We start from the raw sequence: 17,748 nt of genomic DNA, 5'->3' as shown, positions 1-17,748 counted from the left end.
CAGTATACACCCCAGGGAAATTCCTACATATGTGCATAAAACACACAAGGCAGCCATATTTGTGATGGCAAAAATAAATAAATAAAAAGCAACACAAAAATAGATACAAAGGTTTTTTGTAAGCATTCCAGAGTAAGTGTGGCTTCAATAAATCGAACACAATTTATATCTGTCACATGAGGAATTAAATGGTTGTTGAAATAAAGTTGGTCAGATCCATTATACATTGGGACACAGGACATGTTCTGAAGGCTTAATGGTTGAGTCTTTACAATTTTCTCTCCTTCTTTCATACTAGTATGGTCTTACACATTAAAACCAATAGCCGTGACGTCCATGAGAATGTTATATTTCTAAGAGACCCTTAAAAGAGGTTACTAAGGGGGTGCCTGGGTGGCTTAGTGGGTTAAAGCCTCTGCCTTCGACTCAGGTCATGATCCTAGGGTCCTGGGATTGAGCCCCGCATCGGGCTCTCTGCTCAGCAGGGAGCCTGCTTCCTCCTCTCTCTCTGCCTGCCTCTCTGCCTACTTGTGATCTCTGTCTGTCAAATAAATAAATAAAATCTTAAAAAAAAAAAAGAGGTTATTAAGGGCTAGGAATTCAGATATGGGCATTCCAGAATCTTCTCTTGAGCTGATCTGCTAGTACAATTTCTCCATACCTTATGAGATATGGGTCACTCATGATTTTCCATCCGTGACTTCTTCCAGAATCAGTATACCTTATATGTCATTGGGGCATCTGGCTACACTTCCAAGGAAAACCGATAATTTTAGAGAAAAATGCTGTTTCTTCTTATGCATATCAAAGGATAGTGTCTTTAATGTCATTAATGTCTTTCAGTGATTTCTCTTTGACAATCCCACAATGGGAAAATGACCAAACTAAGGCCGCCAGGTGGGTGGAAGCTCTTTGGAGACTCCCTGTCAGAAGAATCTGAATTCCACTCTCAATTCCGGCTGCATTCTGTTTCTTGAAATTATTTGATTATCAGTCTACACATGATCACGCGGGCAGAAAAAAGTCATGCAGGGGGACCCGAATGACTAAGAACCTGGGAAATGCAACACTTGTGACCTGTCACAGGGGAATATTGTGGAGCCCTGGGACCAGTGGGTTCTGCAGCTAGGTAATGCTTGCAGTATTTCGAAACTGAAAGACATCCTAGGGATCATGTAATCTGAACCACATATTTCACGAGTGACGAGACTGTGGTCCAGAGAAAGGAAATGTCTTGCCGGTGGTGGTACAGTGAATCGGTGGTTGAGTGGAGGTTGGCATTCAAGTTTTCCTGACAAAGCACATGACGGGGTAGTGGTTGGATTGTTAGGAAGGAGGAAGGCAGCCTTACAGGTGGCTAAGAGAATCTACCCTTATCCCTTGTTCTGTGTCCCCAGTGTTGGCTGTTTGATTATCCATTATCCCACCTTCCATGTGTGGGGATGGGTCCTCATGGCTTGGTCCTCTCTCTCAAGTGCCTAAGAACATGGTTTCCCTATCCCTCCCAGTAACTGACCGCCGGCCGTCTTCTCCACAAACATGGCTGAAGATTATAAGCCATCCATACTCCCGTATGTCATTAAAACTCCCTTTTGCGGGGGTGGGGGGTGGGGACAAGGAAAGTCTGAGAAACTGTCACAGCCAAGAGAAGCCAAAGGAAATATAATGACTAAATGTCATGGGAGAATCCTAAATGGGATCCCAGACTCACAAAAGGACAACAGGTAAACATTAAGGAAATCTAAAGAAGGTATGGATTAGTGAATAATAATGCATCAATATTGTTTCATTAACTGTGACAAATGTAACAGACTAATTTAAGATGTTCGTAATGGGGAAACTGGGGTCAGGGTGTATGGTACCTTCTCGGTTTTTCTGCAAATCTAACACTGTTCTAAACACTCAAGTTTATTTATTTTTTTTAAGGTAATTAAAAAAAAAACCACCTCCTTGTGGAGAGAGGCAAGATGGCGGAGGAGTAGCAGAGTGAGACGACATCAGGTCGCAGGAGTTCAGTTAGGTAGTTATCAAACCATTCTGAACACGTACAAACCCAGCACAAGATTGAAGAGAAGAAGAGCAGCAATTCTAGAAACAGAAAACCCACCACTTTCTGGAAGGTAGGATGTGTGCAGAAGTAAATCCAAAGTGATGGGAAGATAGACCGTGGAGGGAGGGGCCGGCTCCCGGTAAGCGGTGGAGCCGCGGAGCACAAAATCCAAACTTGTAGAAGTCGGCTCCACTGAGGGACGTTGCTCCAGAGGCTAAGTGGGGGTGGAGCCCTTGTGGGGACAATGTGGGCTCAGGTCCCATGGGGTCACAGAAGGATCGGGGGTGTCTGGGTGTAGAGCTGAGGAGGGAGCTCTCCGCTCGGGGTTACCTTAAACCATGACCCGCAGCACAGTCGGGCCACTGCTTTTCAAGCACGGACCCCACAAATGGCAGATCCGGGGAGACTCACCTTCCTTCTCTGGAGGCAGGCATCTGCTGGGTTTGGAGACTCCAAACGGGGCCGTGCGACAGAGACAGAAACGCTGGGTCACAGGCCGGGTGAGCTGGGAGCGCGGCCGGAGACCATGGAGACGGGAGGGACTGAGAGCTTTTCTCCGAGGACACACTGAACAGTGGGGTCCGAGCTCCTGGCTCCTCTGGGGCTGGAAACTTGGAGGCCGCCATTTTCATTCCCGTCCTCCAGAGCCCTACGGAAAGCGTTCAGGGAACAAAAGGTTCCCAGCGCAAACTCCAGCAGATTGCTTAGCCCAGCCCGGGCAAGGACAGCGCAATTCTGCCTCCGGCAAAGACATTTGAGAATCACTGCAACAGGCCCCTTCCCCAGAAGATCAGCAAGAGCATCCAGCCAAGACCAAATCCACCAATCAAAGAGAACTGCAGAACGCTAGAGCCAGGGGAGAGCCACACGTAGAATTCATGGTTTTCTCCCCAAGATCCTTTAGTCTTGCAAAGTTAAATTAAAATTTTTTTCTTATTCTTTTTTTTAACTTTTCCTCTCTCCTCTTCTAAGGTTCTTTTTTAAAATAGTTCACCTTAACAATACCTTTCTTAAAAAAAAAAAAAAAACTTTTGGGGGCACCTGGGTGGCTCAGTGGGTTAAAGCCTCTGCCTTTGGCTCAGGTCATGATCCCAGGGTCCTGGGATCGAGCCCCGCATCGGGCTCTTTGCTCAGTAGGGAGCCTGCTTCCTCCTCTCTCTCTGTCTGCCTCTGCCTACTTGTCCTACTTGTGATCTCTGTCTGTCAAATAAATAAATAAAATCTTTTAAAAAAAACCAAACAAACTTTTTAAACTTTCATTATTATAGTCATATTTTATCCTTCATTGTATTTAACCTTATTTTTTATATACATATAGGCTTTTTTTTTTTTCTAAAAAATTTTGGGCTACAATTTTTTCTAATAGATCAAAATATACCCTAAATCTAGGACAGGGCTTTGTTCTAGTCTCCACCCTGAGCACATTCTCTCCCTGCCTCCTTTTTTTTCTTCTTTCTTTTTCCAATCAACTTATCTTATCAATTCCTTTTATGGATTTTTTTTTTTCATCTTTCCGGTCATATTCCATCCTTTCACCGTCTTTACCCTTATGTGTGTGTGTGTGTGTGTGTGTGTGTCTTTAAAATTTTGAGAGGTAGTTTCTTCTAAGAGACCAAAATACACCCAGAATCAAGTGGGTGGCTTTGTTCTATTCACCAATCTTTCTTCTCCCCCTGATTTGGGGTCTCTTCTGATTTAGTTAATGCATTTTTTGAGGTCTTTGCAACCCTTTTAGTATTTTATTTTCTCATTCATATATTCTTATCTGGACAAAATGACAAGGCAGAAAATCTCACCACAAAAAAAAAAAAAAAAAAAAAAAAAAAAGAACAAGAGGCAGTACCAAACGCTAGGGACCTAATCAATATGGACATTGGTAATATGTCAGAGCTACAGTTCAGAATGATGATTCTCAGGGTGCCAGCTGGGCTCGAATAAGGCATGGAAGATACTAGAGAAACATTGTCTGGAGAAATAAAAGCCCTTTCTGGAGAAATAAAAGAACAAAAATCTAACCAATATGAAATCAAAAAAGCTATTAATGATATGCAATCAAAAGTGGAGGCTCTTACTGCTAGGATAAATGAGGCAGAAGAGAGAATTAGTGATATAGAAGACCAGATGACAGAGAATAAAGAAGCTGAGCAAAAGAGAGACAAACAACTACTGGACCAGGAGGGGAAAGTTCGAGAGATAAGTGATACCATAAGATGAAACAACATTAGAATAATTGGGATCCCAGCAGAAGAAGAAAGAGAGAGGGGGGCAGAAGGCATATTGGAGCACATTATAATAGAGAATTTCCCTAATATGACGAAGGGAACAAGCATCAAAATCCAGGAGGCACAGAGACCCCCCTCAAAATCAATAAAAATAGGTCCACACTTTGTCATCTAATAGTAAAACTTACAAGCCTCAGTGACAAAGAGAAAATCCTGAAAGAAGCTCAATACAAGAACTTTGTAACATACAATGGTAGAAGTATTAGATTGTCAGCAGACTTATCCACAGAGACCTGGCAGGCCAGAAAGGACTGGCATCATATATTCAGAGCACTAAATGAGAAAACTATGTAGCCAGGAATACTATATCCAGCTAGGCTGTCATTGAAAATAGAAGGAGAGATACAAAGCTTCCAGGACAAACAAAAATTAAAAGATTGCAAACACCAAACCAGCCCTATAGGAGATATTGAAAGGGGTCCTCTAAGCAAAGAGAGAGCCTAAAAGTAGTAGACCAGAAAGGAACAGAAACAATATACAGTAACAGTCACCTTACAGGCAATACAATGGTGCTAAACTCATATCTCTCAATAGTTACCCTGAATGTATATGGGCTAAATGCCCCAATCAAAAGACAAAGGGTATCAGAATGGGTAAAAAAACAAAACCCATCAATATGCTGTCTAAAGAAACTCATTGTATTGCACAGCAAAGGAAACAGTCAACAAAACCAAAAGACAACTGGCGGAATGGGAGAAGATATTTGCAAGTGACTTGTCAGATAAAGGGCTAGTATCCAAAATCTATAAAGAATTATCAAACTCAACACCCAAAGAACAAATAATCCAATCAAGAAATGGACAGAGGACATGAACAGACATTTCTGCAAAGAAGACATCCGGATGGCCAACAGACACGTGAAAAAGTGCTCCACATCGCTCAGCATCAGGGAAATACAGACAAAAACCACAGTGAGATACCACCTCACACCAGTCAGAATGGCTAAAATTAACAAGTCAGGAAATGACAGATGCTGTGAGAATGTGGAGAAAGGGGGACCCTCCTACACTGTTGGTGGGAATGCAAGCTGGTGCAGACACTCTGGAAAACGGCGTGGAGATTCCTCAAAAAGTTGAAAATAGAGCTACCCTAGGACCCAGCAATCGCACTACTGGGTATTTATCCTAAAGATAAAAATGTGATCCGAAGGGGCACGGGAACCCGAATGTTTATAGGAGCAATGTCCACAATAGCCAAACTATGGAGAGAAACTAGATGTCCGTCAACAGATGAATGGATAAAGAAGATGTGATATGTATAACACACACACACACACACACACACACACACGAATACTATGCAGCCATCAAAAGAAATGAAATCTTACCATTTGCAAGGACATGGAGGAATTAGAGGGTATTATGCTGAGTGAAATAAGTCAATCAGAGAAAGACAATTATCGTATCATCTCTCTGATATGAGGAATTTGAGAGGCAGAATGGGGAGTTTAGGGGGTAGGGAAGGAAAAAAATGAAACAGGATGGGATTGGGAGGGAGACAAACCATAAGAGACTCTTATTCTCATGAAACAAACTGAGGGTTGCCAGGGAGAGGGGGTTAGGGAGAGGGTGGTTGGGTGATGGACATTGGGGAGGGTATGTGCTATGGTGAGTGCTGTGAAGTGTGTAAGCGTGACGATTCAGACTTGTACCCCTGGGGCAAATAATACATTATATGTTAATTAAAATAATTAAAAAATTAAAAACCCTCCCTTTTGGCTCCTTCTTTCCTAAACTCCTCTAAGTTTTAGGCTCCTCATACCTCCTCTTCTTCTCTCAGGACTAATGGACGGGCATTACTACCTTGTCCAAGAAACATCATGGTCTCCTAACTGCTGGGATGAGAAATCTCAGAAAAAAAAAGGGGAGGAAATTTCCTCTTCGACTCTGGCTGCAGCAATTAAATGCTGTTTCCACATCCCCAAGTTAGTTCTGATAAAGCTGAGAAAATTTGCGCAAGTGTCCATCTCCATCTCCTGTCATGAGAGGAGACGTGTGAAAATGTGACCTTTGCCTTGTGATTATAAAACTATTCTCGAAAGTGCTATTTTTGGGGCGCCTGGGTTAAGCTGCTGCCTTCGGCTCAGGTCATGATCTCAGGGTCCTGGGATCGAGTCCCGTGTCGGGCTCTCTGCTCAGCGGGGAGCCTGCTTTCCTCTCTCTCTCTCTCTCTGCCTGCCTCTCCGTCTACTTGTGATCTCTGTCTGTCAAATAAATAAATAAAATCTTTAAAAAAAAAAAAAAAGAAAGTGCTATTTGTACAAAGTAGCCTTTTAAGATACAGAGCCTGAAAAAATTATTGATTTAACCTGTGGATTATGACCTTTAATGCCTAAAAGCATGCACTTTTTACCATCTTAATTGATGGTTTGTTGCCCTGGGAATAAAACTTACATCGACATCTCTGTGTGCTGAAAAGTATAAACGCTTTGTTAGGTAAGAAGAGTTTTGGAATTTCTACCTTCTGCCTTTATGTATAAAGTTTTTATTTTATTTTCTTTTTATTTTTTTAAAGATTTTATTTATCCATTTGATAGACAGAGATCACAAGTAAGCAGAGAGGCAGGCAAAGACAGAGTGAGGAAAGCAGGCTCCCTGCTGAACGGAGAGCCTGATGCGGGGCTCGATCCCAGGACCCTGGGATCATGACCTAAGTTGAAGGCAAAGGCTTTAACCCACTGAGCCACCCAGGCGCCCCAAAAGTTGGAGCTTTTGACATTATCTCATAGATCCTCAAAACTCATTTTATTTCCTCAATCTTTTCTGTTTTGCAGATCAAAGACTTTCTATTGCTCCAACTGAAACTTTGTATCTTCTGTCATTCCCCATTTTGCTGTGAATCGCACCCAGTGACAAAATTTCATATATATTTCCTTTTTTAGTAATTTCCATTTTGTAAGTTCTGAATGGTTTCTATTTCTTTTGCTGAAATTTCCTATCTTTTCACTTTTATGAGCATATTTTCCTTTACATCCTTTATGATTCTTTCTTTCTTTCAAATGGTTTATTTATTAATTAATTTATTTTTAAATTATTTTATTTAATTTTTTATTTTTAATCTTCATGGTAAGGATTTTCATTTTTATTGATTTTTAATTTTATTTGTTTTTTTAAAAGATTTTTTTTATTTATTCATTTGACAGACAAAGATCACAAGTAGGCTGAGAGGCAGGCAGAGAGAGAGAAGAGGAAGCAGGTTCCCTGCCTAGCAGAGAGCCTGATGCGGGGCTTGATCTCAGGATCCCAAGATCATGACCTGAGCCCAAGGCAGAGGCTTTAACCCACTGAGCCACCCAGGCACCCTTATTTTCTAAATTATTAACATATAATATATTATTTGTTTCAGGGATACGGGTGATTCATAGTCTTACACAATTCATAGCACTCGTCATAGCACATACCCTCCCCAAAGTCCGTCGCCCAGCCATGCACTCTCTCCCATACCCCTCCACTCCAGCAACCCTCAGTCTGTTTCCTGAGACCAAGAGTCTCTTATACTTTGTCTCCCTCCCTGGTTTCATCTTGTTTCATTTTTTTCCTCTCTTCCCCTATGATTCTTTGCCTTGTTTCTCAAATTTCACATCCTAGTGAGATCATATGATAATTGTCTTTCTCTGATTGACTTATTTCGCTCAGCATAATGCCCTCTAGTTCCATTTCATCATTGCAGATAGCAAGATTTCATTTTTTTAATGGCTGAGTAATATTCTGTGGTGTATATATATACCACATCTTCTTTATCCATTCATCTGTTGATGGACATCTAGGCTCTTTACATAGTTTGGCTATTGTGGACATTACTGCTATAAACATTGAGGTGCACATGCCCCTTTGGATCACTACATTTGTATCTTTAGGGTAAATACCCAGTAGTGCAATTTCTGGGTCACAGGATAGCTCTATTTTCAACATTTTGAGGAACCTCCATGCTGTTTTCCAGAGTATCTGCCCCAGCTTGCATTCCCACCAACAGTGTGGGAGGGTTCCCCTTTCTCCACATCCTCGCCAGCATCTGTCATTTCCTGACTTATTCATTTTAGCTATTCTGACTGGTGTGAGGTGATATCTCATTATGGTTTTGATTTGTATTTCCATGATGTGAGTGATGTAGAGCACTGTTTCACATGTCTGTTGGCCATCTGGATGTCTTCTTGGCTGAAATGCCCACCCATGAAATGTTTCTTTAAAAAAAAAAAAAAGATTTTATTGTTTTAAGTCAACTCTACCCCCAACAAGGGGCTTGAACTCGCCACCCCAGGATCAAGAATCACATGCTCCACCAAGGGAGCCAGCTGGGAGCCCACTTTATGTCTTTTTCATTCATAGTTAGAGTCACTGCTTTAAAAATCCTTGTCTTCCAGTTTCTACATCTGGGTCATCTAGAGGTCAGTTTCCATTGTCTTTTTCTCTTGAAAATGGGTCCCTGGTCAAGGAATTTTGGATGTATACGGCACATCCATTTGTTGCAAACACTCTGGATCGGTATAATCTGAACCGTGTCAATTTTTTGTTGTTGATTTAGCGGGCTCCTAACTTGGCTGGAATCAAATGCAGTCTTCTCCTCCCCCCCCCCACCCTTGTGCTAAGTTGCAATTCAAATCTCAATTCAGTTCCTTCAGCCTTAGCTGAGCTGTTTGGAGTCTGACTGTGAAAGTGTACATGGTTCAGAAGTCAGCTAGGTATCTGGGCAGTTTCTACACAGAATGGGAAACAACTTCTCCCTCCCCTGCTTCTGGAATTTCTACACCCACTTTCCAGCAGCTAATCCTTAGCCTGGATTCTGTCCTCTGGTTGTTCAGGGCAGCTAAACTTTGCACTTTTTGAGAGTTTTTGTTGTCCTGCACAGCATAATGGAGTCTTTAGCCTTCAGGCTAAAACCTCAGGCTGAAACTCACTGGAGGTATTCTTATCTTTCCTGTGTTGATTCCCTTCTAGTATCTGCCAGCTCTGGTCCCTCTTCCGTGCCTTTAGGTAGTTGGTTTTTTGTCTTTTGTTTTTTGTGCCCCCCCTCCACCCCGCCCCAGAGTTGTTAGTTGTTATCTGTGGTAGAGTAGCTCAGAAAGGAGCTACTTGGGTCTACTGAAGTTGAGATCCTTATTTGTCTCACTTAAATGAACAAGCAAATGGGCCCATCTGAGAGATGGTAGAGCTGAGGCCAGGCTAGGAAATGAGATCACCAGTGTGTTTCAAAATGATAAGAGAAAACAATCAGTTACGACCAAAAAAAAAAAAAAAATGGGTTGGGAACTTTTTTTTTTAAAGAATCATTTATTTATTAGAGAGAGAGAGCATGAGTGGGAGGGACTAAAGGAGAGAAAGACAGAATCTCAAGCAGACTCCACACTGAGCACGGAGCCCAGTTCCAGGCCAGATCTCACGATCCTAAGACCGTGAATGGAGAGGAAACCAAGAATCAGATGCCCAAGGGACTGCATGGCCCAGGCGCCCCTGGGTTGGAAAATTCCCGAATAGAATCCTCAAATAGACTGTCTCCCACACAAAGCCTCTGTTTTGTGCATTAGGAAATCCGAGATAGTTATTTGTATACCGTCAGTGCTTACTAGGTCTAGCGCTAAGCCCTTTCAATATTCAATTCATTCATTCAATTCAATTCACTCATTCAATTCAATGCATTATTTTTTTTTTAAGATTTTATTTTTATTTATCAGAGAGAGAGGGGGGGAGAGAGCGAGCACAGACAGACAGAATGGCAGGCAGAGGCAGAGGGAGAAGCAGGCTCCCTGCTGAGCAAGGAGCCCGATGCGGGACTCGATCCCAGGACGCAGGGATCATGACCTGAGCCGAAGGCAGCTGCTTAACCAACTGAGCCACCCAGGCGTCCCCAATGCATTATTTTTTTTAATCCTCAGGTAAACTTAGTGAGGGTGGATAACTTTCCCTGGGAGATTTTTGCTAAGGAGGGGACTGAGGTTTAGTGAGGGTAAGCCCAAGATGACAGTCGTGTGCATGACCAACAGTAATAATAATAATAATAATAATGGTTCATCTTTCTTTCTTTTTTATTTTTTTTAAATGCTTATTTATTTATTTATTGGAGAGAGAGAGAGAGAGAGAGAGAAAGGAAGAGAGCATGAGAGGGGTAAGGGTCAGAGGGAGAAGCAGACTCCCTGCTGAGTAGGGAGCCCAATGTGGGACTCGATCCTTGGACGCCAGGATCATGACCTGAGCTGAAGGCAGATGCTCAACCAAGTGAGCCACTCAGGTGCCCCTGGTTCATCTTTCTTGAACGATTGTCATGCTGTAGATAACATGCTAGGTGCTCTGCAGACATTATCTCATTTAATTCTTCCAACGACTCTCTGAGATCAGGCCTGTGATCATCACTCCATCTAACTGGGCGTTGAGGACGAGGACCATCATCCAACCTTTTCAGGTGCAGGAATGGGGGCTGGGAAGAGTTTGAGCAAGTTGCTCAAGTTCATATAATTAGGAAGCAGTGCTGGGATTTCAACCCCGGCAGACTGGCTCCCAAGCCAACTCTTTAACCTCTATGCCCCGACTGCCTTCTTGCGGTGATAAAACTTCTGAAAAGGACCATCACTGGGGTAAGTTCCCAGAGAGGCAAGTTCGCATCCCGTTTAGAGAATACCAGGCTGGATCAAATGGAAACGTGCAGGCTGGGGCTGCTCTGACCCAGGCACGTGGCCGGTCCCAGCCAATAGCGGTGGGGTCCCAACGAGCCCGAGCACCCATTTCCAACCAGACATCAGGCACCCCAGCCTACGACACAAATGAGGAAACCTGCCCAAGCAGGAATTAACGGCACCCAACTGCAGAGTTTCCCTCATCCTGTTTTTCACTTCATGTTTTGGATGCTGCAGGCTGCGCGAGCAGAGATCCTAGGCTTTGGCTGAGGCGGCTGGCCTGCCTCCGAGCCCTGCCATGAACCACTTCCAGAGCATCCTGACGCGGGTCCAGATGCTGCTGTCCGGCCGTCGGCCGAGTCAGGTGCAGGCCCTCCTGGACCACATGCTGGAGAAGGAGCTCCTGTCCCGGGAGTACCACTGTGCCCTGCTCCGCGAGCCTGATGGCGAGGCCCTGGCCAGGAAGATCTCCTTGACCCTGCTGGAGAGAGGAGACCCAGACTTGGCCCTCTTGAGGTGGGCGTGGAGTGGGTGGCAGCTCCCGGTGGCCGAGAGGGACCCTGGCTCGGACCATGGTGGTAAGTCAGTTTCCCCTTCGCCCAAGTAGCAGTGATTGACCGTAGGCAGTGCATGGATGGGTTTTTCCTCCTCTCTGAAAGGAGGCTCCTTATGCTCATCCTTATCCCCAGATGCGAAGGTAGAGCTGGGCAGGAGTCAGGGCCTCTGAGGAGCTGGCGGGAGCAGCAAGTGCTCCGAGGACCCCGTCTGATCCCGGGTATCCTGGAGCCCCCACAGTACCCTTCTGCTCTGCGTAAGAAAAGACCATCCCAGAGGCATGCAAACAAACGCCTGCTTGATTTACACTCTGAGTGGCCTTGATGTGTCAGGCACTGTGCTGGGGACCGGCTGGGGGCTACAGATGCACTCCTGTCTGCCAGGGGCTCACGGTCCAGTGGGGAAGATGGCTTCAGGCACTCGGTGGGGTTGAACACGGAGAAACCAGGTGCCAGAAGAGAGGACAAGCCAGGAAGCTGGAGGACAGAGGATACTCTGTGGGCACATGTACGTGCGTCTGTGGTGTGTGCGCCCGTGTGTGCATGTGCACATGTGTGTGCGTGTACACCTGTACATCAGCGAGAGACAGAAATCGAAAGGGTGAGACAGAAGAGAGAGAAGGAGGGAGACAGAGACCGAGAACAGGAACCCGTTCAGAGAAAAGAGAGGAAGAGTGTCTTACTTTTAGGGCACTGACGACACTTGACGCATCTTCCATCGGAAAAATAAGCCCTCACCAAGGTGCCCCCACCCACGCCCCTGGCCCCGCAGACCGTGTAGGTCTTCCTTCCCTGTTGCAGAGGTTCTCGCTCTGTTGCCAACAACATTCTTCCTAAAGAGGCAGGTCTGTTCTGCCTCCTGCTCCACCCGGATCTGGGCTTTCCCGATTTTATGATAGATCGCCGCAGATTTTAGGCATTCACGGGACCCTTATGGTTTCGGAGTTACTCGAAGTGGGAGAAGATCACGATGATTCACGTTGATTGAGTATTGGCCGCGTGCCTGGTCCCAACTAAGCCCTCAGTTCTAACCAAACGAGCGAAACCCAGATGTGCCCCCCACCCAAGGTGACCCCATCACGGGTCCCCAGGTGGGAGGTGGTGGAAGCTGGATTTGAACGCAGACAAACTTTATCCCCAACCTGGCTTTGAGGACTGAAAAGCCTTCTGATGGTCTTGATTGGGTTACTGGGGTGGGGGGGCGGTGTATGCGTTTCTCCTACTCTTCTGCCCAGATGTGGATTTACAAAGGGTTGGTTTTCCTAGTGGTTAAGTTCTCGCCCAGATGGTGTCTGTTGGTTTCTTGGACGTGTCTCTTACTCTCCCCCTTTCCCACGTGAAGGACCTCCCTGATTTCTTCATGGGGGTGCAGGCAGCCTGTGTGGTCTTGACGGGGGTGGAGAAGCCACTCTGGGATGGCAAGGGGGCAGTCGGGGGGGGGGGGAGTCAACTCTGCCCTTCTTCCCTACAAACGGCGCGCTCCTTGCTCCTTTATGGGGAGGCTGCCTGACACCTCAACACCCCACCCCCCGTCTGCTGGTTCCTGTTATTTAACTCAGTTTCCTCCCTAGGGATGTCATATTTTTGTGTCTGAGCCCATGTGACTCTAGAAAGGGAACTGGGCTCAGTGACGTGGTCTACAGCGGAGTGGGAGACAGAGAAGAGCAAGGCGCCCCCCCTCCCTACCCTCTCTTCCTGTCCTCCAGCTCAGCCCCCCCAAACCTGACAGGGCTACAGGGTGTGCCGCTGTGATAGAGGACAGGGGGAGCAGGCTTCTTAGGGGAAGAGGGAGTAGGGGAAGGGCACTGTGTGCTCTGTAAAGAAAGGGCCCCGACTCTGGTTTTCAATGGGGGTTCAGAAGAGGAAATCACCCTGTGAAGGTTTTGTAACTCTCTCCACAGCCCTTAGTGATCTTCCCTCTCCACTGCTCTAAACCCTGCACTGGCTCCCCATCACTCAGAGAAGAAGCCAGATCCAGACAGTGGCCCACAAGGCTCATCACAGACGGACTCTCCGTCTCTCATCCCCTACTTCTGCTCATCTCCTCCAGCCACACTGGCAACCCCACTAGCCCTGGGACAGGCCTGGCATGCTCTCTACCACAGGACCTTGGCATGTGCTCTTCCTACTACCTGGAACATTCTTCTCCAGATAGCCTCTTGGCCTTCCTGCTTAGCTCTTTGCTCAGATTTCACCTTCTCAGCAAGGCCTACCCCGAGCATCCCCTTTAGAACTGCGGTCCCCACGTGTGGGAAGGCTCAGTCATTTAAGCATCTGCCTTCAGCTCAGGTCTGGTCCCAGGGTCCCGGGATTGAGTCCTGCATTGGGCTCCTTGCTCAGTGGGGAGCCTGCTTCTCCCTCTGCCTGTCACTTCCCCTGCTTGTGTTCTCTCTCTCTCTCTGACAAGTAAATAAATAAAATCTTAAAAACATTAAAAAAAAGAATTGTAGGTCCCCATCCACCCCCTAGACTGACGTTTTCACCTCCTATATACTTTACTTTTGTATTATGTTTGTCGTTTGTTGTCTGCTCTCCCACTAGGGAATAAGCTTCACGTGGGCAGGGATCTGTATTTTGATCATATGGTATCCCAGATGCCTAGCACGGTGCCTGGTGCTGGGTAGGTGTGTGATGTCGATTGTTGAATGTTGGATGGTTGCATGGATGGATGGATGGATGGAGGGGGGCGGGGAGGGGTGTCTGGGTGGGTGGATGGCTCAGGTACCACCATTATTTTCACTTTACAGAATGGCAAGCTGAGGCACAGAGAGGTTAAGAGATGGCCTGCGAAGGGGACTATTGGGTGTCCCGAGGCCAGAGCTACTGCTGCACTTTCTGCTTGGCTGCTTCTTCTAAACAACCCAAGGGATACCGTAAATCTAGCCAAAACAGGTTAATTATCTTCAAACTGAAACTAGGCCTGAAACTTCAAACTGATTCAGAAGTCACCTTTGACTACCATGGTGCCTTGATGTGATTGTGCAGAAAGCCTACGTCTGGGGCTGCGACCCTGGAGGTCCGACTCTGCTACCTGAGGCATCATGGGTGCATCCAACCCCAGGCAAGCTCGGGGGATGGGGGGAGGCCTGAGAGTCCAGATCTTTGTCCTGATACAACCCGGCAGCTTCCCTGGGGAATCAGAGCAAAAACACTCAGGGCACTCTTTGGTGACAGTGGGTGGCAGTGCATGTCAGGCAGTCTGGGGACAGAGAAGAGGCAGCGATGTTGACAGTGATGGAGAAGGACCAGGCTGGACACCGAAGAGCTCTGGGTGAGAGGCCACAGTCTGCTTCTTACAAACCATGTGACCTCGGCCCTGTGACGGGACCACTCTGACCCTCTCTTTCTTCATCTTGTGCATAGGTGTGGTGATATAAAGCCCTCAGTGCTAGAGTGAGGGTTAAATTAAGTGAGATGGTAGCTGGAAACTATCTAAGGCAGTGCTTGGCCTTGGATAGAGGTCACAGCAGGGAGAATTGGACAAGGAAGAATACACCAGAGGTTTGAGGTGCAGAGAAAATAATTGTGTCTACAGTCTCACTGGGGGGCCGCACAGAATATCTTGACAACTACTCCATGCAAAACACAATGCTGAGGGCTTGGGTGCTGTGTATATCTGAGAAGCGCCTCAATGGACCCCCACCATTGGGCTAGTACATGGTCTCTGCCCTCAGACTGCCTGAGTGCCAGTCATAGCTCCCTAAATTCCAAGGACTGTGGCTATGAGCTCCTTCTGGAACATCTCTGGGCCTCAGTTTTCCACATCTGTAAAATGGTGGCAACAATGGTACCCAGTGACTATTATCTAACGTAGGGTGCTTGCATTTCCAGCAAGGAGAGAATGGATTCTGACTCATCGATGTCAGGGCTGGTGTTTGGGCAGCTACAGCCCCAACGTGAACAGCCGGCTTGGGTCTAATGGAGAGTTTGCCCGGTGGTGCCTTTGGGCATGGGTTCTCAGAAGCCGTAGGAATCTCCCCACCTCCCAGTCCCTGGGATGTTTTATTTTATTGTTTGCTTTGGCTCTCTCTCGTTATTTGGCCACTTTAGGTTTTCGTGATGTGTTCTATTTGGCCACAAGGACTCTGTTGTAGGAACCATAGAACAAAGTCTCCCTCTAGGATGTTGCCTGATTTATTGGAAAGGAAGGGACGTGCCTCACACTGCCAAACATTTCCTCTGGCTTCCTTCCTCATTTGGCACTTAGCCCCGGAGCCTGGAACTCAGACAGGAGAGGCTCTGTGCCTTCCCACCTGCCTCCTTCTCTTCCCAAGACCTGTTCCTGCTCTGATCTGGAGGGATCCTACTCTGCCTCCTGGAAGGAGACATGCTGGAGGGAACGACTGTCGTCCATTCACCTTGGATGACTTCCCGGCCAGCCAGACCCACTTCATCGTCACCCCCAGGAGCCGCAGAAGGAAAAGCACTTGCACCCGGAAGTTGGCACTTCCCCATGGGTTTTCCCAGGCTGACCAGTGTGTCCTGTTCCATTCTCTGCTTGGCTCCAAGCCGGGCACCTGACCCAACCAGAGCCGGTTTCTGTTCTCTGTTGTTACCTTAAGCAGCTTACCGGTGTCCTTCCTTAGGATCCATTCCTCTCTCTAGGCACCTGCCCAGCCACTTAGCTGCCTGCCTTCAAACTTACCTGATCTACTTATCCACCTACCAATATCTACTTATCAACCCATCATCTTTTTTTTTTAAGATTTTATTTATTTATTTGACAGACAGGGATCGCAAGTAGGCAGAGAGGCAGGCAGACAGAGAGGAGGAAGCAGGCTCTCTGAGGAGCAGAGAGCCCGATGTGGGGCTTGATCCCAGGATCCTCAGAGCATGAACCGAGCCGAAGGCAGAGGCTTTAACCCACTGAACCACCTAGGCTCCCCTCAACCCATCATCTTATATGTTTTCCACTTGCACACATTTACCAATCAATCTATCTAACCAATTATAGTTTTATGTATCAATTTATCTACCTGCCTCCCTACCAACTCATTTGCTTCTGTCTCCGCTGACTTCTAGGTCTGCATTCTCACGCACCTTCCTATGGGCCTCATTTGGATACATACCAGTTTTATTGTATCTAGTCACCTACATCTCTACTCACCTCTTTCCCTTCCTTCCTTACACTTCTTCCCTCCTCCTTAATCATTGTCTTAGCCCCCTCTAGGGATCATGATGGTCACCCAAAAGCATAAGAAAAAGTAGTTACAACCTAGGGAAGAGGGGACCCTTCACCATTGGGAACCTGAGCCTGCCTTGATCGTGCTAATCCAAACTTGGGTTCTTTCATTCAAAAAATCTTGGAGTGGTGTGACTTTTAAGGAAGAAAAGAAATCACTGGGTCCCAGACAGTAGCAACCTCATGATCTAATCCGAGGCAGCACAGTCTCTACTTCTGAAATGGGAAGTTCACCCATGCATTGCCAAGTACAAAGCAACAAGTTTTCTAAAAATGAGTAAAGCCCAAGATTGATGTTATGTGGAAGGGTGCTGAAAGCAAGAACTCAGGCCTTGACCTTGAATGATGGCTAAAATAGAGCCCAACGGGGAGAAGGTAGGAGCTCAGCCTTGCACGAGCAGAGGTACCCACGTAGGGCGAGCTGGTCTATTTGGGGACACCACAGCTGGGGATGATAAGCTTACTCAGAAAAGAAGTTTCCCCCATGTCCTTCCCTTGGGACTTCACAGAGGACCCTGCCTGGCAACTTGCTCAATGCTTCTCCTGGTAACCAGTGATCTTTGTCCTGCTGGATCCTGACTGCAGGCAAAGAAATTTACATGCTCAGGGCCAGGCTGGCTTGAGGAGCCACAGAGAGAGCTCCCTAATCAGGAGGGAATTGATTATATTCAAAGCAGCCCTGGCTCGCTTGTGAGAATGATCACCATCTCAGAGGGAATTTCAAAGAGGACCACCAGTGGGAGGAAGGCAGGATGCTTTCATAGGGACAAATCCTGCGCTCAGCTCAGCCCCTCTGTCCTGCTCCTTGCCCTGCCCATGCAGGAGGCTTGGCATTCTAGTTCTGCTATAATGCTAGCCTGCCCAGTCTTCATCTCTTTGTTTCCACTGCCCCTGCTGAAATTCAGACCCCATCAGCTCCTGGCTGGGCACCCCAATGGCTCCTCCTCGGTTTCTCTATGGGGTAGGGGGTGGGGTCCTCCTTGTGCTTATCCACAGCTTCTGGCATCTGCCAAACACGCAGCCTTGTACATGTCAGCACCCAGACCTGCTGGACACATGCATGGTCAGGTTTGGGT

The 17,748-nt window shown here is 46.6% G+C and overlaps 1 protein-coding gene across 6 annotated transcripts in view; it reads left to right on the top strand.

Annotated features, from left to right (window-relative positions):
* The first annotated feature begins 11,093 nt into the window (after positions 1-11,093).
* Positions 11,094-17,748, top strand: part of CIITA (class II major histocompatibility complex transactivator) — a 47,202-nt gene continuing 40,547 nt past the window's right edge. For 2 of the 6 annotated variants that reach the window (XM_032327554.1, XM_032327557.1), the window contains exon 1: positions 11,098-11,514. In XM_032327554.1, the coding sequence (XP_032183445.1) occupies positions 11,235-11,514 (280 nt within the window). In that variant the 5' untranslated portion in view covers positions 11,098-11,234. Of the gene's footprint in view, positions 11,515-17,748 lie in introns of all 6 variants that reach the window. The other 4 variants (XM_032327561.1, XR_004281803.1, XM_032327552.1 and 1 more) reach the window with 4 other exon arrangements.

Source organism: Mustela erminea, chromosome 20 (genome assembly GCF_009829155.1).
Source record: "Mustela erminea isolate mMusErm1 chromosome 20, mMusErm1.Pri, whole genome shotgun sequence".
NCBI lineage: Eukaryota > Metazoa > Chordata > Mammalia > Carnivora > Mustelidae > Mustela > Mustela erminea.
The sequence above is the reverse complement of the archived record's forward strand: the minus strand, read 5'-3'. Positions and strand labels throughout refer to the sequence as shown.